The sequence below is a fragment of the Elgaria multicarinata genome, chromosome 1, assembly GCF_023053635.1.
Source record: "Elgaria multicarinata webbii isolate HBS135686 ecotype San Diego chromosome 1, rElgMul1.1.pri, whole genome shotgun sequence".
NCBI lineage: Eukaryota > Metazoa > Chordata > Lepidosauria > Squamata > Anguidae > Elgaria > Elgaria multicarinata.
The window spans coordinates 191,889,206-191,912,389 of record NC_086171.1 but is presented as its reverse complement, the minus strand read 5'-3'; the positions used below and the strand labels follow the sequence as shown (position 1 = coordinate 191,912,389).

The 23,184-nt window shown below is 42.9% G+C and overlaps 1 protein-coding gene across 1 annotated transcript in view; it reads right to left on the bottom strand.

Annotated features, from left to right (window-relative positions):
• JPH2 (junctophilin 2) overlaps nucleotides 1–23,184 on the bottom strand; it is an 87,640-nt gene that overhangs the window by 14,352 nt on the left and 50,104 nt on the right. The window contains exon 3 of the mRNA XM_063145797.1: nucleotides 9,069–9,187. Coding sequence (XP_063001867.1) covers nucleotides 9,069–9,187 — 119 coding nt within the window. The remainder of the gene's footprint in view (nucleotides 1–9,068; nucleotides 9,188–23,184) is intronic.

The following is a 23,184-nucleotide window of genomic DNA, read 5'->3' as shown; positions in this document are numbered from 1 at the left end:
TTAGAAACCTGATCCTCAGGGTTTGAAGTGTTGAAATGATACTTGTGGGTGGTCCACTTCCATTGCACACTTGCCTGAGTCGCAAAAAGTCCTTTTAACAGAAATCTGCAACCCTTTTGCAGTAACTGCACTTCCTGAGCGAAAGGGGGTGGAGGTGGTAGGATTAATAAATTGCTTGAGAAGCTGTTTGACAAGTGCAGAATATGGTTCTGATGGCTAAATGAAGTAATGTGGAGAAGATGAATCTGACAAGAATATTGACCAGAAGGGAATATGCTACTGCCAGGATACATAGTGGACACAGGACTTGCCACTGTGCACAGTTGTGCAAGAGGGGCAATGAAAAAATTAAAAAATGACAAAACTGTAGCACATTTCAAGATCCCCAAATAACAATTTACAAATTGTGCAAATTACAATTTGCACAAATGGTGAAATGCGAAATATTCAAATTTTGCTGCAATCTTGAAAAAAAACCATCTGATGCTGTCCACTTCCACTTAATGAAACTGAAATTTGAAGGAAATCCATTAGGCTTGAACAGACCGAATATCCCAGGGTTGCACCAACTAATATGTCAGGAAGAAGGGTTCTATGTCACCTTCTCCCTGACTAGTTACGGCCAAAGTAGACATGATGACAGACATTTCTCTTAAAATGGGATTGATTTAACCCAATCTGGTATAAAATGGGGCTGATCCAAAACTAATCTTCTAAGAAATTTCAGCTTGACATTTCAGGGGTAAAAGGGGCAGGGGGTGCTGAACCCTACCTTGCCACCACTTCTTTCACAGTGGCACTCATTCTGATGGCCAACAAGTCCCATTCTCTACGCCACTCACACATTCCTCCCTCCAAGTGATGCTTCATCCTACCACCATTTTGAGGGAGGTTCGGGAGGGGGGCGGGATCATAGCATTCATTGATGGCTGTTCTCCAAATTTTGCATTGGGGTTTCTCCAGTCAAAAAATGCATACAAAATAGGAGTATTAGGGGAAAGTGCACAGGAAAATGTGTATGAGTGAAAATAACATAAAAATGCATTGTATTAGGGAAATTGCTTGCAAAAGGATGTAAATATTTAGCAAAAGAGCATACAAAAATGCATGCATTAGGAGAAATGCACACAAAAATGCAATGATGATGATGATGATGATGATAAGGATTTATTACATTTATATACTTCCCCATAGCTGAAGCTCTCTGGGCAGTTTACAAAGATTAAAAAGATTAGATTAAAAAGACTGAACATTAAAAATTAATATACAAAATTTAAAAACAAAAACATAAAAACAGCTAACTTTCAAAACATAGGGATTTTCATGCAATTTTTTTAAAAAATGTCATAGTTCGGGATGACCCAAATGTAAGATTTTAAAATTTCTTAAAGTTCAGGATCAACTCAATTTAAGATTAGAAAAATGAGAAACTGAAATTGAGAGATTTGGCCATGCCTACATCTGATCCAATAGAGCCCTTCCTATGCTCTTAAACCTCTGGCAAAGAGACAAGACCAGGCCAGGTTGTATTGAGGATTTGGGGGCAGTTGGCACCCATATACATATACACCAATGCAAACCAGGGCCAACTATGGCTCCCTGTAGTGTATGCACACCCACAGTATTCATCTGATAAGGTACTCTCTCATGTTACAGAGTACACTGGGATGCATAGTTGCTATTTCAGCAATATGAGAAGCAGCCCTAAAGTTGGATTCATATCCTATTCACTTTTATTAGGAGTATGCCCTTTTGAACTCAATAGAACTTGCACAGTATTGGCCTGCAAGTCTATTTATTCACTGACAAAGCCATTGTATAATTTGGATGCTATTATATGTTTGATACAGTTCTATACCAAAGGGGCCCAGAAAGAGCAGAGCCATCGGATATTTATTTTAGCCAGCCTGCCCTGCCTGCAGGCTCCTGTCAATCATAAAAAGACCCATTCAGGGCCATTTATTTTTGGCTGCAAGTAGACTATTTGGAAGCTATTTCAACAGTTGCTCAGGCTCCTCAAAATAGCACTCAGCAGACTGATCATTCGTGGTCTCTTGCCTCTCAGCTTGTGACATGGTCTTCCTCTGAATAAACCAGACAAACAAATACACACACAATCAATGTACTTTAGGATATCATACTACTAAAGCAATTTTCTTTATGGACTCCTCCAATTTCTATGAAATCCCCCCGTTATTTCGGAATATGTAGTTTTTAATATTTGATTAATCAACTAAGTTTTGGTTGAATAATCAACTAATTAAATCAAGTAAAGGTTGCATAAATTTGTCTCTGTGTGTGTACAGGCACATGCATACATTTATTTATTATTTATTTTATTTAAAATATTTATATCCTGCCCTATATCACTAAGATCTCAGGGCGGCGTACAGATAAAAACATACAGTATATATGTATATGTGAATGTAATTCATACATTTAAGACTATTTTTAGAGAAGGGTTAACACTAAACTAGTATATTAATTTTAGGTTAATATATATGCAGTTTTCCGATCAAATATTAATTTTGGATGGGGTATATTGAATTCTTACCATGAACGTTTTAATGTAAAGTAGAAAACTCAGTTTAGTCCATCATTCTTCCTTTCTTTCTGTGTCTTAGGCATCTGATAATTGGATGCTGCAACATTTCCTAACAGAATAATTGGCATCTATACTGAACAGGACATAGCCTACATTCACACATAATGATAAACCAGTAATCCTGGCCTAATAAACCATGATGTAAATAAGCAGTATGCTTCTGCATGCAACCCATTCATTCTTCCTTTACTCCTTCCTTCACAAGAGTGAGTAAACCATGGATGGGGAACCTCTGGCCCACAGAGCCCCCCGCCCCATCCAGCCCATGGAGGTTCCCTTTGAGACTCTGCCTCTCTCTCAGTACCCTCCTGCTTATCCAGGCCTAGAACTGGAGAAAGGCTATGGTGGGAGAGAAAACTCTGCTCTTTCCAATCACTGATCAGAAATATCAGCAGTCGTTACCACTACTAGAAAAAAGTGGCCTTTCTCTAGCACTGAACAGGAAAGATCATTTCATGCATTTCTCTGCAAGGAAAAATAGAGAAATTCCCCAATGATATGGGGGAGGGGGCTTAGAGAAGGGCAGGGTTTCAGGAGGCAGGCCCCACATTATTTCATCCCCAGGGAGTGAGCCAGAAAGCAATCCAGCCCCTCAGGACAAAACAGTTCCCCACTTGGGGTAAACAAACAGATAGCTGAGTATGACATCTGAACCCAGGATTATGGTTTATTGCACCCAAACAAACCAAGATTGTAAACCAACTTTAAGCCAGGGTTTGTTGTTGGCTTATGAATGCCCTTTTATTTGGATGCAATAAACCATAACCCTAGGCTCGAATATCACATTAAGCAATCCTAGTCTGATTTTATTTATCCATTCATGCAAAGGAAGAACAAATGGCATGCTGCACCAGCACACTGCTTGTTCACATTGTGGTTTGATACGATAGGATTTAAGGCTTATCATTCTGTGTGAACATGGCTACTAAGGTATGCATGGTGTAAAAATATTTCAAAATAAGCTTACCTAGATACCACATTGGGAAGGATTGTGAACACTTTCCAAGACTGTTGCGGTCCTAATTGCTCTGAGTAAATGGTGAGGATTTGGGGAGAGAATGAGCACAAATAAATTGAATGGACTGCAATAAGCATCAATGCAAGGCATTGCATCTAGATGAGGGCAAACAAAGACACAAATAGGCCTTGGGGAATATCTGCCTAGCTAGCACCACTGCAGAAAAGAATGGCAGGATCACAGCCAATAGCAAGATAAGTAGGGGCCAGAAGTGTAGAGTCGTCACAGGCAAACAAATTCTATCTTGGAGCAAAGAAGAGTATTATGACTAGAACACAAAAAGGTTATTCTATTCACACTTTATTTGGCCTTCCGGAGATCAGAGTACTGTTTCAATTCTGATCACCAAACGACAACCTGATGTACTTATGCAATAATGGACAATATCACTTCAGGTTGCAGATGGGAGATTCCATGTTTAATGCAACAGCAACAACAACAATAACAACAACCTCCCTGTACAGCAAAAACTAGCAGGTCAAGAAAGAGAGTTCTGCGTTTGCAAAAATGAGATTCTGTCGCATGAGTAGTTCAGCCTTTCTGAAGCAGAAAGCTTCAAATAAAAGCAACAAAAATCACAAGAAGTTTAGAAATATGGCTTCTTATTCTTATTTGTTGCATTTATATCCCGCCTTTTTCCTCCAAGGAACCCAAGGTGGCATATATAATCCCCCTCCTCTCCATTTTATCATCACAACAACCACCTTGTGAGGTAGGTTGGGCTGAGAGTCTGTGACTGGCCCAAAGTCACCCAGTGGGTCTCCATGGCCAAGTGGGGACTAGAACCCGGATCTCCCGACTCCCAGTCCAACACTTAGCTACTACACCACACTGGCTGTCATATGAATGAAGACTAATGTGTGCTTAGCTTAAAGGGAGGGGAGAAAAAGGTCCATTTTCAAAACTACTTCTTGGAATAGACTTTAGCCACTGCTCATGCTGACACTGAACTGTTGCCAAGAAGAGAACAGCCCAGAGAGCTTCAGCTATTGGGCGGTATAAAAATGTAATAAATAAATAAATAAAATAAGAGCAGATGTGGTGATGTGAAAATTGTACTGTTCTGTTCTTCATCATAAGCTTAAAAAATGGCTATTTACAACACTATGCTAAAAAGTGCTTTGTGGATCCTGGCATTGACTGTCTCAGGACAATTCCCTGGCTGGGGGAGCTTTGAATGGGATGGACATGCCCCTCTGTTGATGGAAAGGAGTTTTGCCAAGAGGCATGGTGAGAAGCACAGTTACCGTGCTGCCCTCCACCTATGGTTGCAGAAAGCTCTGGCCTCAAGGGTGTTCTGTGGGCACATCAGAGGCGGACTTGAATCTGCTGGATCCAAAGCCTCTCCATTTTCTCTCAAGGCTTAGTGCTGGCATTGGTAATTTCCTCTACACTGACTGGAAGGGGGAGAGAGGGGAATTGGGGGTGGGGAATGATGAGAGAACTCTCTAGGAACCCACCCAGCCCACAGCTATCCTGGCTAGCACAAATCACCAGGACTATGGAAGTGGAATTGGACTATTGCAACCTTCTTCTCACTGGCCTTCCTTCTTCTCACATCAGTCCGTTGGTTTCTGTTCACCACTCTGCTGCTAAGATCATCTTCTTGGCTCGCCGCTCTGACTATGTAACTCCACTTCTGAAATCTCTTCATTGGCTTCCAATTCACTTCAGAATCCAATATAAACTTCTCCTGTTGACCTACAAAGCTTTTCACTGTCTAGCTCCTTCCTATCTCTCCTCTCTCATCTCACACTATTGCCCCACTCGTGCTCTTTGCTCCTCTGATGCCATGTTTCTCGCCTGCCCAAGGGTCTCTACTTCCCTTGCTCGGCTTCGTCCATTTTCTTCTGCTGCCCCTTATGGCTGGAACGCTCTTCCAGAACATTTGAGAACTACAAGTTCAACTGCAGCTTTTAAAGCTCAGCTAAAAACTTTTCTTTTTCCTAAAGCTTTTAAAACTTGATTTTGTTCTGACTTTATACTGTTAGTTTTACCCTACCCAGTGCCTGTTTACCCTATCCTGTGCCTGTTTGCTTTCTCTTCCCCTCCTTATTGTTTTATCATGGTTTTATTAGAATGTAAGCCTATGCGGCAGGGTCTCGCTATTTACTGTTTTACTCTGTACAGCACCATGTACATTGATGGTGCTATATAAATAAATAATAATAATAATAATAATAATAATAATAATAATAATAATAAGTGTTGCGTTGCCCACCACTTCATACGGTGTCTTCCTGAGAATTACTCAAAAAAAAAAAAAAAAAGGATATGCATGATTTAAAAAGAGATCAAAAGAGAATACCAATTTGCATAAAATTTGGATATGCTAATCTATATGAATAGATGCAAATTTAGAAAGTATTATTATAATTTAAATAGAAATGCAGTGCATCTCACCATCGTGTGGAAGACTGTGACCAGGTGACCTGTGTGCCTTGCTCAATCTGCTGCTCATGGGCAACTTGGAGCCTTTCCACACGAGACTTTTATTCTTAAGATTACTCACTCATAGTAGTTTGCAGGTCTTTTACATGACATTGTCATCCTCCATAGCCTCTCCTGTACTTTGCAAACATTATCATGTGTTTTTTCCTTAACAAGAAAAGTCAGGTATTTTTCTGAATGGCACTGCAGAAACCTTGTGTAATCATGCAATTCTGCAATGCCACAGTGCCACCTACTGGTTGTATAATGGAACATATAGAAAGGCAGAGAAAGAAAAGCCATGGGAAAAATAATTTGTAATCCTGCAAAAAATCTGGAAGCAAAGGCCTCAGTAAAGGTAGGAGTTAAAAGCCTCACGTAAAAAGCCCTTGAAAGCCTAGATCTTCCTTCTGAGAGTTCTTTATTTTGGTTCTAGACAGCACTTCAAATAGAGGACTGTCCTCTGTAAAAGATGACATATGGCCACCCTACCAGTTTACTCCCCTCCCCACTTAAGATTGTTTGGTAAGTTTCAATTATTTGTGTTGTTTCTGATATAAAGTTTTTGCATATTGCTGCTTTCATTCAACATGTTGATGTTAGCATGGTCATCCTCATAGTTTTATTGCTTTTGCAAGATTGATTTTAATTTTCCTATTCTTAGTTACCCTGAAGATTATTTGTAAAAGGAAGGCAAGATACAACATTTCAACATAAATAAATGGTGGCAGTTAGCTCTTGCCACAAACATCGACAGGCACACTGGGAATTCGGTTGTAAAAATGGGCTTTGGGAAGAAACTTGATAAATTCTGTACATGGAGACTTAAGGCAGATAGTGATTGGTTACTTTCTATCATTGATGCTCTCTAAAAGTAGCTTGAACAAGTATTTGCTTGGATTCGATTACAGAATAACAACATTCTTGACTAAATCAGCCTTTGCCAAGCTGGTGCCTGCCAGTTGCTTTGGACTTCAATTCCCAGCAGCCCCAGCCTGCTGGGTTCAATGCTCAGGAAAGCTGGAAGTTGTTGTTTAAAACATCTGGAGGGAATCTGGTTGAGGAAGGCTCAATTAGATGGTATATAAACGTCACTGCTTTGCCATAAATCCAAGGACATCCATTATTACAGCGGATGCTGTATGGCTCTTTGCCAGTGACAGTTCCAGGTGAGATGCCTTCTTCAGGAAGGGAGTTGGATCTGATGGTCCATGAGGTGTCTCTCAGCTCCTGATCACATGTATTAGGAATGTCATCTTCTACTAGGCATGTGCAAACTTTCCAACTTTGAAAAGGTGTCATTCAGGAAGAAAATAGATACAATTTCTCATCTTTCCAAAAGAAGCGTTCTATTACTGCTACTCCAGCAGTCATTTGTGCTGTTACATTTTGCACATGCAAATAATATTTTTAAAGGCATCATGGAAATGCCTACATGCAGACATGTTACATGATCATTTGTTACTCATGTAAACTTTCAGATGTTCCACTTGTGAGCAGAATGTTACAGGAATCTAGGATCCTTTTCATGCATCCATCTTATGCTTTGGACCTCATGTAGTATTTTCACAAGAAAGCTTAAACACCCCCTTAACAAAGGCAATCTGTTAACAGTGGAGGCTGGTGGCTCCGATGTCAGTAGTGCGGTGAATCCATTTCAGGTTTCAGCCAGAAACAGGCAGTATTTTAAAGGAGTTATCCAAGGTTCAAAGCATCAACAGGGAAACATTAAGCATCTTGGATAGCTCCTTTAGAGTTCTGACTTTCTAACTGAAACCCGGAATGGATTCACCACCCCACTGACATCTGAGCCATCAGACTCCACTATCTGTGAGTGTTAAAGCCCCATTTGTGTTCTCTCTCTCTCTCTCTCTCTCTCCCTCAGTGCCATGAAGTATCCATGTGTATCCAGAGCCTTACTCAAAAGAATGAACCGAACAGCCCCCAAATGCAGCAGGGCTGGCTTATCACATTTTGAAGTGAAGAAATATGCATTACCATCTAAAGAGGTGACCCTTTTACAACCATTAAGCCTAAAGTCTATAAAACTACCTAACTGCATCTCTCTCTCTCTCTCTCTCTCTCTCTCTCTCTCTCTCTCTCTCACACACACACACACACACACACACACACACACACACACTTACCTCCCAGTGGGATGGGGATTGTATGTGAATAACACAACCATGACCCAACTGTGTGGATTTTCCTACTCAATCTATAAGCCTAAGTCATTTTTCAGGTCACTTGATAGCAAAGCCATTTTGCCTGGGCTTCCCAAATTATGTCACCACATCAGTATTGATGAAAAAGCAAATGAACTGCATTGGGAATTCCAATTTCCTGTCTTTCCTATCCTAAAAATAGTCCGGCATTCACTGGGCAATTGTGAAGATACAAATGACGGCTGATACTTCCATGCCAAGCTCACATGACCTTCAGCTATCGTTAACATAAGTGTCACACATTGGCTGCCTAATGTGACAACCTATGTTACGATGCTTCCTAGGTTAAAGGCAGCAGCAACAGAGCATACATATTTTGATAGACAAGAAGCCCAAAGGGTTCAGAGACAGGATACCTAACAATACTATCCTATACATGTTTACTCAAAAGTAAATCCCAACATTTTCATTGGTGACAGGGATCTATAGCATATAATGGATTTGGCCATAATTTGTGCAAATTGCTCAGAAATTTGACGAACCTTGGGGGAAAATGCGCAGAATTCCTGGAAAGTGTGCAAACTGGCCCAACTCACTGCAGATCAAGTCGGGCAGAGCAGCAGGAATCAAAACAAAGTCCAGGGGGTGCGAGCCTAGGAAAATGCATCAAACTCCACCCTCCAAATGGATTTCTCCAACATCCCTAATGTCAGCACAACCCACACTGTAACATACGGACTGTGCCACAGGAATGTCTAGTTGGCCCTCAGTTCTGTCATGACGCTTAATGTCTCCCTGTTGCTGAGAGTTAATAACTCAGAATCAGGATGAAGCAGCTCCCATTTCCTACCTGGCTGATAGAAGTCTGGAGAAAGTTCCCTGGCCATCGACCTGGCTAAAGTGGATTCGTTGTTAGCTGCCAGTGCTGCTTGTTCAGCGCCTTCCGACTTGGCTTTCGCATGGGCAGTCCTGTGGAGAGAACACCATCATGGCGTTTAGTATTTCCAGATGTCCTTGGGTTGCATTCCTAAGCTATTTATTCCAAAGTTGCCCTCCTAGCTTCAAGAGGACTACTCTATGGTTTCACAATGACAATCCTACTCTTGTATGATGGCGAGTTACCGTTTGTTGTCCATAAAGCAAAAACGTTGGTCTCCAATGTCTACCATACTTATTGGGTCATATTTTGAAAACAACTGACAATTTGATCCCTAAAGGGCTTATGGGCCAGCCCAAAACTTTTACTGCCTGAAGCAAAGAACAAGATGGCACCCCCTGCCAATTCATCCAGACTGACAGTTGGATCTGACTTCAATATTGCAATGAGGCAGTGTCCTCAGTGTCCTCCATCACAACTGAGGGCAGTCAGGTGGCCTAGGAGGCACAAGGCAGACTGAATGGCGCACACACAGTTTGGTCCTCTAGCACCTTACCACACAGTTCTTCCTGCCTCCCAGGATCTGCTGCCTAAGGTAGCTGCCTCACTCTGCCTAATGGTAGGGCCAGTCCTGGATAGTATGACACCAAATGTGTATTTGTCAGTGGTAGTTTGTTTGAAAAACCACCACATTCCCAAAGTCTTTTGCTTATGAAGGTTACAGATACATGCTGTACATTCATACCAAGCATTTGTCACTGAGAGAACTAGTTTTACAAGTACTGAGACTGAAAATGGTTGTGCTGGCTAATGAAATTCTTCACCCTGTTGCCTGTAATTTAGGTAAGAATGTAATGTAACAATGATGGGCACCTACTGAACAAATGCTTTCTTCACAATAAATGTATGTTGTTTCCTTTTGCAAGTTTTTCTATAAGGTGACATTCTTGCAGGGATATCACATTTCCTCTAGGACAAATTTTACTTGTGATAACTGGGGATTTCCAGATTTCATGAAATTTGTCCTACATGTGTTTTGAGGACTGTGCAGTATTGTTCATTCCAACATCCATTCACAGACGGATTCTATTTTTCCTCCCGTTATGTGAATAAATTAACAAATAATTCCGTAAGGAAATTCACAACAATTTACATCATTTATGTTAGTACATAACACTTAGCACACTATCCCCCTTTCCCCGCATATTCTTTTCAGCATGGCATATGCCTCAGCAAGAACACATATTGTCCTGTGAATGAATTTGCGTAAATTTTGGAGGAGATAGATATATATATATATATATATATATATATATATATATATATATTCCAGAAATCCACAGATTCTATGCAGCCAGGAGAAGCCAGGCTGCAGCAGATTCTGAAGGTTGGATTCTTAGAAATCTGAACTCATTTTAGTCCATCTCGAATTTCTCGAGCATCCCGGGTGATAACATATTGCAGTCCAAATCAGGGGAAATATAGTATCTCCACAATGCATATGCTACTTTGAAGGAAGGTGCTTGGATGATACATATGGGTAACAACTTGTGCTGTCGGAATCTTGCCCCGTATTTTCAGGAACTTTTTCTCTTCCTGCAAAAGAGGCATTGCTTTTTCTGCCTCTTTAACAAAAAGGGGAGAATTTCAGAGAATTTTCTACATGGCGAGGAGGATAGTGTTTCCACATACCTTTTTAAAGTGTAGCTGGTAGCTGAGGGGCCTTATATCAATTAAAAAACGACAATAGCACACACACACGATACTTGGAGCCCAGCAGTTCTTCCTGAATGACCATGGCCATAGTGAGAAGGGACGAAATCCCAGGGCGATCCCCAGTTCACATGACGCACAGGGGATCCCGGGATCAGGGAAGGATGATCCCTCCCTTGCTCCGGGATCTCGCCCTGCCCTTTGAGTCTGCTTTTTCCCCAGTTTCAGCTGATCCCGAGACCACAGAACTTGTGTGCGTGCATCGCAGTTTGTCCCGGCTCCTTGTGATTACTCGTGAGGAGCTGGGACTCGCGCATGGGGCACAGAGCTCCTCAGGAGCAATGCACTCATTGGGGGTGAGGTGGGGGGAGCGGGGAAATGTTGTTGTTGTTGTTTTTAAAAAACCCTACCTTTGAGCGCATGAGCGTTCATGCACATCTTCTGTTTGTTTTTTTAAAAAGAAAATGGTGAGCATGACGTCCTCTCCCTCCGAGGTCATCACACGCCACATGTAAACAGAGGGGGGAATCTCACGATACAAATATCATGAGATCTTCACCCCTCCATCGCACAATACCAGGTAGGTCTAGCTGAGGCCCATGTGACCTCTCCCTCTCCAATAAGCATTAAGAAAAACCTCCTGGGATCCTGCAAGTGCTGGGGGTGTTTTTAAAAATAAATAAATAAATAAATAAATAGGGAAAATGCCTACATTGAAACACACTCTCTCAGCCTCTTTTTGTTTCCCTGCACCCCAGCCCCACAAAGTGCTGAAAATGGAAGAACTGAAATTCTCAGCACAGCACTAGTAATAACAGTGGAGTTGTGCTGTAAAGTGCTTTAAGCAAGCAGACTTGTGATGATGGAAACTGTAGTTCAAGATATCTATAGGGGGCTAGGCTGGGGGAGACTGAACTAAGCCAAGGGCTTTCACCCAATGTGGCAGCAAATAGCATAAGTTAATTCTGGCCTGTGTAAACCCCTCAAAGGCACCAAAGTGCCCGCAACCCAATGAAACATTTTAAGAATTTCACATTAGTCACTTAGAACATGCAGAGTGTTCTCTGGCCCCAACTACGTTCTTTGGATAAGTGGGAGGACATTCTGTATCTTTATGCATGGATCCCACCACACGTCACCTTCCTTTGTCTTGCAACCACGATTCTTCCTATTAACCCATTGGGAGATATCTGTCCCCTTTGAGGGCAGTCCTGTGTGGGAATGTTCTCAGTACCCGGCACTGTTAAAAAGCACTCCAGCTCTTCAATCATTTGGAGACGCTTGGCTCCGAGGAGGTAGAAATCTGTAATTTTAAGCCCTGACAACTCACAGAAGGCCCCCAAGAAGCTGTAAACAGACAGAGCAATTCCTTTTTTGGTAGCGTATAATCACTGTGATTAATTCCACTGTAATCTGTGGGAGGCCTGGTGGCATATTTATGTCTTTTATGTGCTTGAAGAACTAGTGTTGGATTCAAAGAGGCCGGGCTATGCAGTTCAAGGTGGAAAATGTTCACTGCCCAGAAGCTTGTGAAAGCTTTAACTCTCCAAAAGATGTTGCTTGAAAAGAAGAACAGCATGACAAACCCAAACAAAGACTGGAACAGGAGCAATTGATGTAGGCAGGCTTCTATTTCCAAAGACAGGCACGACTAAATAATGGGTGGGTTCGCATGACCATTTTCAGCCACTGTGGCTTAAATAAGCCACCATGGTTCATGGCACATGCTGGGGCCCTGAAGGCACCCATTTTGTAACTCAAACTTTTTGTAACTTTTTAAATGGATACTGTTGTTTTTATCCTGTTTTTTTATGTTTTGATGGTTTTTAAATTTTGTATACTTTTAATGTTTACCATTTTTAATTGTTGTAAACTGCCCAGAGAGCTTTGGCTGTGGGGCGGTATATAAATGTAATAAAATAAATAAATAAATAAATAAATAAATAAATAAATAAAACCCCACTTGTATGTTGTCGTGTCATCTGAACCCAGCAAGGCTGATTTGTTGGTGTGGTTAGCCATCCACCCAAAACCCATGGACTGCTTTAGGGTTGTGGTTGCTTTATTAACCACCCCAATAACCCACCCTCACATGTGCTACAACACCATGGTGACTTATTTAATGGCTGAAAATATTGTGCAAACCAGGTCATTGATTGAAGCCAAATGTTATCCAACTTATGAGGCAGAAACACCACATTTATGTGTTTGTTCGATTGACTTATTCATTGCAGCATACCTACTTATTTGTGCAAATGATCATTAGGAATGCAAGAAGTTGCCTTATACTGAATCAGACTATTGGACCATCTAGCTTAGTATTATCTACACCAGCCTCCCCCAATCCAGCAGCCTCCTGATGTATTGGACTACAACTACCATCAGCCCGAGACAGCACAGCCAATGGTTATGCAGGCTGAAGGTGATGGGAACTGCCATCCAAAACATCTGAAGGCGCCAGGTTGGGAAAGATTGGTGGCAACAGTGACTGGCAAAAGCTCTCCAGGGTCTCAGAGAAGGGCCTCTCCCAGCTCAGAAGCACCTATTTCCCCCTTTTTCTATCAGCTCCCTTTTTAAAATCCAAGGTAAAAGAAGATGAGTTACGCAAAACTCAAAAATTCATGTCCTGTGATAATTTAGTTGGTCATAACAACGATATTATTTCACTGACCCTGTGAATGTTGGGACATGCTTGTAGATCTTTTCTGTTATCATCTATTTCCTTAGTATTTATTTAACACTTATATACCACCTTATCTGCTAAAATATACCAAGGTGGTATACAACAATTTAAAACAATTAAACCCTACAACAATAAAAATAATAAGACAAGAACATTATTTTATTGTTTTGTATTCCATTGTTTTTACTGTTTTCAACCACCAGAGAGCTTCAGCTATTGGGTGGTAGAAATAAAACTAATAAATAAATACATAAAAGCCTTTTCATATATGCCTGGCAAACAGGCCTCTGCAGGGGTCTTATAAAGGGCCTCTCCTGCAGAACTTAATACTCAGGTTCAATGTGAGAAAAGCTTAGATAGTAACGACCAATGTCACGTGTGCTGGAATATTCAGTATGCAGAGTTACAATGATGTAAGTGGATTCACCGTGGCTTGAAATGTCTTTGCATGCTCAGAATGTACAGAAGCACATAAGAACATAAAAAGTGCCATGCTGGATCAGACCAAGGGTCCCTCTATTCCAACACCATGTTCACACAGTGGCCAACCAGCTGTCGACAACCAGGGACCAACAAAGCTGGACATGGTGCAACAGCACCCTCCCACCCATGTTCCCCAGCAACTGATGCACACAGGCTTACTGCCTCGGATACTGGAGGTGGCACACAACCATCAGGCCTAGTAACCATTGATAGCCTTCTCCTCCAGGAATTTATCCACCCCCCTTTTAAAGCCATCCAAATTAGTGGCCATCACTACATCTTGTGGTAGTGAATTCCATAATTTAACTATGCGCTGTATGAAGAAGTACTTCCTTTTATTTATCCTGAATCTCCCACCAATGAGCAACATGGGATGGGAAAGTACTGTGGATGGGAAAGTCTTGGTAGAAGTGTTCAAACAGTTCTGGAGAGGGTTGCACTTCACCTGGAAGTTCACAGCTTGGAAACTCCTCATATACTCAACACTATCTGTAGAAAAGCTCTCCCCAAACTGGTACCCTCCAGGTGGTTTGGACTTGAACTTCCATCAGCCCCAGCCAGCATGACCAATGGTCAGGAATCCTGGGTGTTGCAATCCAAAACATCTGAGGAAGGCTGCTGCAGAAGCACAGGTGGTAGTGATAGTGGTTAAGAGCACCTTTTAGCAACACAGGCTACTGCCTAAAGAGTATTTTTTTAAAAAAAATCAGTCTGCTTTTGGGTAAAGAGGACAAGCTGGATTTTAAAAAGTTAAATTAGTACTACTTGACGTTTTATTTTATTTTTAGATGCGATGCTGTCAGTTTTGTGTTGCTTTGCTGGCTTGATGTGTTTTATCCTGCTCTCTTCCTTAATATTTTAGATATTGTTATCTTGAAATTGTTTTATATTTGTGGTCGACCTTGTCAAAAAAACCATTTTTTGAAAGGCAGCATAGAACTCTCCAAAATAATTTAAAAATAAAATAAATGTCATATTAGTGAGTCACACGTTCTGATCTCACCCCCACCCCTTTTTCATTCTGTATCTTGAAACAGCTCTGCAATTAATCATATCTGGCAAGTTGAATCTGGCCACCTTTGTGACCTTCAATGCTACAAAATGAGTACTGGAAAATCACAGAACTGTCTCACGCATCACATCGAGCTTGCATAGAGTAGGTTCAGAAACAATTCTTCATGTTTACAACATAAGAGTACATCCCTAATGTAATGTGGAAATTGATCGGTAGTGATTCATGGAGGTAATATAGGGAAAAAGCAAACTATTCTGCATTCTTTCTACAGTAGTCTACATAAGTGACAGCATTCCAACGAAGCGTGGCATACCCGGATCATTAACTTTAAAATGCTTCCATTTACAAGAAGGCGGTGGTTGTGATATGGTGGAAATATCTCCCTTCCTTTCATCTGAAACCCCTCATACAGCAGCTATATAACATAGCTTAACCTCTGGAAGTTCAAATCCCAGCCAATGTCTTTCTCCATTGATAACTATAAGCTCAGCCTTCCTCGGTCCGTAGTGACTCTAGAAGAATGATAGCAAAGAAGTGACTTGGCAATAACATCAAACAATCCCTCATTATGCTAATCTGCAGGCGTCTCCATGCGGCAAGGCTCTTTCCCCAAAGGCTACTGTATAAAATGCTTATCTGCTGCTGTCGAGGGCTCTAGCGTGATTACATGAGTCCATCTTAAGCAGTGTCTTCCTTTTAAGCACATGAACACACACGCACGTACACATACCTGACAAAGCCACGGAAGGATGGAAAGTCAACCACAGTTAATCTTCCTAATATAAGCAGGGGTAGACTGAAAGATTGTGTTTGTATAAGGAACTGGGGGGGTGGGGAGGTGATGGCAGTCAAGAAGCTTTATTAAAAATTAGGTGGGGTAAACTGTGTGTATTCATATATGACAGGGCTGCGAAACATTTTTTTAAAAAAATATTTTTAAAGTCAAAAACATCTAATGAACATCACAAACAACGTTCACACTCATAATGCACATATTCTGTGGGTAAGATCACAATGAATGATGGTGTGACTGGGTTCACATGACATGACATCCCATCATGGGTGGCAAACCACGGTGGGTTGTCATGTTGTGCGAACTCGGACCGATTCCTGCAGTGTGGCTTGTGTGTGAGCAACAAGCAACCCCAACAATCCATGTCGTTTTAAGGATTGTTGTACCCATGTTGGGTTGGCGTGTCATCCAAACCCGGCACTGCCAACTCATCATGAGTTTCAGGCATCGGAAAGCAAGCCACTCAGCAATAGCCTGTAATTTCCCAGATTCCCCCCTGGATCCCATGTTAAAATTTGGTGTAACATTGGCCATTCACCAGTCCTCGTTACAGAGGCTGGTCTTAGAATCATAGAATAGTAGAGCTGGAGGTGACCTATAAGACCATCAAATCCATCTCCCTGCTCAATGCAAAAATCCACATTAAAGCATAACTCATAAAAGGCTGTCTAGCTGCATCTTGAAGGCTTCTAGTGTGGGTAATTAGTTCCATTGTCGTACTGCTCTATCAGTCCGGAAGTTTTTCCTGATGTCCAGCCAGAATCTGGCTTCCTGTAACTTGAGCCTATTATTCCGTGTCCTGCACTCCAGGATGATTGAGAAGAGATCCTGGCCCTCTTCTGTGTGCCAGCCTTTCAAGTACTTGAAGAGTGCTATCATGTCTCCCCTCAGCCTTCTCTTCTCAAGGCTAAACATGCCCAGTTCTTTCAGTCTCTCCTCATGGGGCTTTGTTTCCAGACCCCTGATCAATACATGTTTTTATTAGAAGATCAGAAATTTCATATTTGAGTTCTTCAAGAACTCTAGGATGGATACCATCTGGACTTGGAGATTTATTAACTTGCAGTGTAGGACACGAATGGCAGCTTTCAGTCTCCCCTGCAGTCCTACCCTTCTCCAATGTCCAGGCCAGACTACATAGACGCAACCCCCTCCCCTGAATGAAAGCAGAAGGCAGACTTCACAGCATGTTGGGCTGTATCCATGCAAAGAGAGCCTAGTGCTAGATCAAACTGGCACCCAGCCAATGCTGGGAGAAAGTTACACTTCATATTCTGTGATCTGATCTCTAAATACATACTTGACATGAGCATCATCAATTTACCTCCTGAAGAAAGCTTTTAAAACTTGATTTTGTTCTGACTTTATACTGCAAGTTTTACCCTAACCTGTGCCTGTTTGGTGCATTCTCTTCCCCTCCTTATTGTTTTATTATGATTTTATTAGAATGTAAGCCTATGCGGCAGGGTCTTGTTATTTATTGTTTTACTCTGTACAGCACCATGTACATTGATGGTGCTATATAAATAAATAAATAAATAAATAAATAATAATAATAATTCACTTTCTATCCTTCCCTTATGGACCCTGAAAGTCTTTTCCAGATTACATGAACCATTTCGAATTTCCTCGCAATTAGAAATCTGACAATTATTTTCCTATCATTTAATAAAGAGGCAGCCACTAGGTTCTGAAGAGTGGGCATTTTAAAGGAGAATTGCCTAAGGATCCAAGACTTAACACATAGGAGTTTTTACACAATTAACACTAGATCAAATATCTAATTTAGCTGAGGCACTTCACTTTTAACATCATTAGACTACAGATGAATCAAGCCCTACAAGGCCAGACATTTCTTCTTCTTGGCAGGAAATCCATCAGCTACTGAGATCACTATCCGCAGGAGGGATTGAATTATTAATGCCTTCTTTGAGTGTCCTGATTTGAGCTGTTGTATGCAGTGTATTACTAATCGGGTGTTGTTGAATTGGCAGGTAAGATTTATTGATTGATTGATTGCATTTTTATACCGCTCAATAGCCAAAGCTCCCTGGGCGGTTCACAAAAACTAAAACCATTCAAAGTATAAAACAAACAGTATAAAAACATGATATAAAATACACATTTAAATCTGATTAAAAACATACCATACATGATTAAAACATCTTTAAAACATCCTAAAAACATTCTAAAATTTCACTGGATAAGCCTGCCAGAATAGATCAGTCTTTATTGCTTTTTTAAATTCTAAAAGATTGTCAAGTTGAAAATCTCTTCCAGCAGGCCATTCCACAATCTTTGCTGATTAGTTAGGTTTCAGACTCCAAAGAGGGAAGTGAAATCAGTTATCTAGAAGAAGGCAAACATGAGCAGCCAAATGATGCCTCAAAATATGAAAAGAACATATTAAACGGAACTCCTAGTGTACATGTACATCAGTGATGTAAATGAAATTTTCCACCACATGTCGAGTGCTGACTCCAGGTTTTTGAAGACCATTGGGAAAGACACCGTCAATGGGACCCCTTCCTCAGGGAGCCTGCCATTTCATCACCATTGACATTAGCTGCTATTACTCATCTCCTTTCTCATCATTGCGACCACTTGCTTGCTTGACAGGCAGAGAACAACTGACCAAGGGCTTTGCTAGACCTGCCGGGATAAGCCGGCAGGGAGGTGAGGCGACGGCGCGCTAACTTTAAAGCGCGCTGCCCAGCCTCCTAGACGGCCGACGCATAGGGACAACGCAAGCCCTGCAACATCAGCCATGTTTTTTGTTTTTTTTAAAGGGGCCATGTGGGGCCCGAAGCCGCCGGAGAAGGTAAGGTTTTTTTTTATTTAAGCCCCCCCATCCGCCCTCCCTCGCCGTCTCCCGGTCGTCGCCCTCTGCCATCCCCTCGCCATCTCCCGGTCGTCGCCCTCCGCCCCCCCTCGCCGTCTCCCGGTCGTTGCCCTCCGCCATCCCCTCGCCGTCTCCCGGTCGTCGCCCTCCGCCATCCCCTCTCCTGCCGGTCCGGCCTTCCCTCCCCCATCTCCCCCCCGGATCACACCCCCCCCCCGGCACGATGAGCACAGCGCTCATATGAGCGCTGTGCCAGGTCCGTGGCTTTTTGCGGCTACTCGCGAGTAAGCGAGTAGCCGCAAAAAGCCACGGACCTTCCTAGACGTTTTGCAGCCCCGGCCTGAGGCCGGGGCTGTGAAAAAGGCGCACCATAAGCGACTTCGCTTATGGCGCGTTAGAGAAGGCCTCAGTGCGGCCTGGCGCCGGATTCCCCTGTGCGTCATCTGGATGCACAGCAGGGAAACCGGCCCACAAAGCACGCTAAGGCCTCGTCTAGGAAGGCCCCAAGTAGGCAGTGGAATCTAATGCTCCTCCTTCTCACCGACACAGTTGTCTGGGCCAGAGGGAGAGGCAGGTGAACAAGAAGGTTGCCATGATAAAGAGGAGGGCCAAGTCCAGGGGACCCTTGTTAGTGGTCCCCGGCTGGTGTGTAGGTCCTTTGAATGCCCCCAACGATGCCTACTCTAGACCCCGGCACTGTTTATATCCACAGTATAGGAAACCTGAAGTCGCAGGCTACATTGTAGAAATGTTGCCGGTTTTGCAGGGATGGTAGGGAGGCTGGGGAGAGGAAAGAAGTACAGTCAGAGAGAAGAAGAAATGAGTTATGGGGATTTTCAGGAAAAGAGAGCAGTCTGGAGGCTACCTATGTGCTTACCTGAAGATTTGGGAATGTGGTTCAGGCACAGGGACACTGACTTATATATTTATTTCATTTGTATTTCATCCTTGCTCCAAGAAGTTCAGGGTAGCATATTTATTACCTTCGTATTTCATTGTTCCAAGAAGTTCAGGGTAGCATACATGATGGTTGTCATCGTCATTCCTCCTGCTGCCCCTCCTCCACACACAAACACACACATTTTGTCCTGAAAACAGCCCCTCTGAGATAGGTTAGGCTAAGAGATATTGACCTAGTAAGAATCATGGCTAAGTGGGGATTTGAACCAAGATCTTCCCAGTCCTAATCTGATTCTCTAATGACTACCCCTTACCAACTCCATCTTCCCAAGGAGAAATATTTGTGGGTGAAAGGAAAGTAGAAAAGTCGTTTCAAAAACTCCTAAGAGTACTAGATCTTTCGTACCCTGCAAAATTCAATAGGCAATAACTTCTTGCTTTTCTTTGCCTTCGAAACCACTAGCCTAAAGTTGGCTATTGTGATACAGTGCTTGCATATGAATGGAGGGGAAAGCACACCACCTTCCATAGTGTCTCTCAAAATGGGAAAGCAGCAACCATGGGTGCAATCCAGCGAACTGCTGGCATGTTAGGAAAGGCACATACCAAGTTGCTGCTATGGAGATGCTCCTCTCCTAGACTCATCCTGGAATTATCTCCTTGATCAGCACAGTTGCAAAAATAGCTCTTCGGAAGGGAGAGCATTAAAGTAAACCCCAGAAAAGCTTGTTCAGAAGAATAATTGAAACATATCTGTTTGAGCTACATTTCAGGGATTTGAGTTAAACAACAGAGGGATGGGAATTTTTAGTGGTCTTTTAATTAACTTTTATTTTATTGGGATTTTTATAGTTTTAATTTTCTACATCATGCCCTATAGAGCCAGTTGGTCCCTAGTCATATGCAACCGGTAGATGAATGCATATTTCCACTGCAGAAATGCAAGCATCCAACAAGTTCAAAGGTCAATGTAGTTGAACAATCTGACTTGTTGGATTGAGGGAGAACAAGAACATGGAAAGCTGCCTGCCTTACCCTGAGTCAGACCTTTGGTTCATTATTGTCGACACTGACTGGCAGTAGCTCTCCAGAGTTTCACAGAAGAATTTTTCCAGCCCTACCTGGTGTTGCTGCAGATTGAACTGGGAAACTTCTGCATTCAAAGCAGGTGCTCCACCACAAAATTATGTCCCCTCCCCAGTGCAACACTAGGCATGTCTACTCAGAAGTGAGTCCCAACGAGTCTAATTAAAACTTTGGGTGATCTGCAGTAGGGGTGTGCACGGACCCCCCGCTCCGCTTCACTTCCAGATCTGCGATTTGCGGATCAGGCTGCTCCGCCCCACCCCCGCTCCGCCTATGTCCACTCCGCTCCGCTCGGAGCTCCAGATCCGGATCGGAGCTCCGTTCCCCCCCCCCCCATAGGCTTGCATTAAGCTAAAAAAGTATACAACTTTTTTTCTGTTAAAGTTAGAAACCTCAAGTTTGGCACCATGACACCTCATGGAGGTATACACACGCACGCCAAGACTCAAGGCAATCCCATCATCCCCTGATTTTTGGGGAATTTATGAAAACCGGGCACCCCATTCACACCCCTTTTCATAGCTCCGTCAATTTGCACGTTAAAAATCTCAAACTCGCCACCATGAAAGCTTATCCAGGGGTGCACACGCTCACCAAGACTCAAGGCAGTCCCATCATCCCCTGATTTTGCGGGAATTTATGAAAACCGGGCACCCCATTCACACCCCTTTCCATAGCTCCGTCAATTTGCATGTTAAAAATCTCAAACTCGCCACCATGATAGCTTGTCCAGGGATACATACGCACGCCGAGACTCAAGGCAGTCCCATCATCCCCTGATTTTTGGGGAATTTATGAAAATCGGGCACCCCATTCACACCCCTTTCCATAGCTCCGTCAATTTGCACTTTAGAAACCTCAAACTCGCCACCATGATAGCTTGTCCAGGGATACATATGCACGCCAAGACTCAAGGCAGTCCCAGCAGCAGAGCCCGGTAAAGGACCAAGGGAGAGGGGGGACCTTACCTGCCTCCGTCCGTGGTCCATCACCATCTTCAATTGAGCCTGCGGTTCCACCAGGAAGTCCAGGCTTGTGGCCCAGACTTCCTGGTGGAACCGCGGGCTCAATTGAAGACGCTGACGGACCGCGGACGGAGGCAGGTAAGGGAGAGGAGGGCGGGGAGGAGGGTTACCGGGCCCTGCCGCCGTCACCGCATGGGCGACAGCGACAGCGGCAGGGCCCGGTAAACCCCACTTACCTTTCCGGCGGAGCTCCGGATCGAGGCGAAGGATCCGCCTTCACCTCGATCCTCTTCGCCACGCTCCGCCGGCCCCCCAATCCTCTTCGCCTCCGCCTTAAGGGCAGGCGAAGCCCCCCACTCCGCTCCTGCTTCTCCGGTCCGATTAGAAGCGGAGCACATCCCTAATCTGCAGTAGACTGGAAATGGTTTATTACTTTAATAATAGCAAGTAAAACTGCAAGTAAAAAAAATCTCTGCCATGGCTAGGTTTGTCCCCATTGCTTCCTGATTGCCTTGGCCATCATTGTCTTCATTGGCGACTAGTCCTGATGGCCTTGTACTATCTCCAGTATGCCTATGTACACCAGTTACTGGAGAACATGGGTGGGGAGGCATGCTGTTGCACTACTGTCCTGCTTGTGGGTTTCCCATCGACAACTGGTTGGCCACTGTGTGAACAGAATGCTGTACTTGATGGACCCTTGGTATGATCCAGCATGGCTCTTCCTATGTTCTTGTGTCTCAGCCTCTCCTGTAAACAATGACCCTGTTGAGACAATACACTAAGCAATGATGGTTAAACATTTTGAACTAAACTATATGACTTAGCATGTCTTGTGAACCATGAGTTACTGTGCCTTGTGAACCATTCTTAACCATGGTGGCTACATAACCATGATTTAAACACACGTACTAACCCTTTGCTGCAAAAGGTTTCGTGGTCTAACCATGGTTTAGGGGGTTGTCTGAACTGGCCCAGTGAGTATAAATTGACTGTCTTTGACCAGGTTCTTTGTGCAGCTCTACTGGCCAGTTTTAGAGTTTTGAATTAGAAACTGTAATATGTAGTAACACAGATATAGGTTTGTATTTACAGATCTTTCCAGTGTACAAGTCATGGGATCGATTAGATTATTAGCTCTAGCTCCTGGGTCACCATTTTGCCACTGGCTCTGCCCTGGAATCTCTCTTTCTTCCCTGGTTGGTGGACCTCGGGGTTCTAGTAAAAAACAAAGTAGCTCCCACAAACCTGAATTTTGCCCACCCCAGCCTATAGCATAATCACTCCAGCATTGACTGCTAGTGACTGGTGGGGATCTTTACTCATTGCACCAATCCTGCGAGGCCATCAGAAAAGAGAAAACCTTGATAAAAGCAAAGAAAATATTTTGCCTCCATCTTCTAATAAGGTAAACTACCCCTAGTTTGCAAAAAGGTATCAGAGCAGAAAACATACATAAACTTCTGGTAGGAACCATCTTTAATCATAGGAAAGCTGTTCCAACAGTCTGTTGCATCTCCTACATAAAAGGAGATTAACCCTTACTTACTGCACAGTTGTAGAGTGTGTAAAATAGGGTGTTTATGTGTAGGGGAAGAGGTGAAACAGA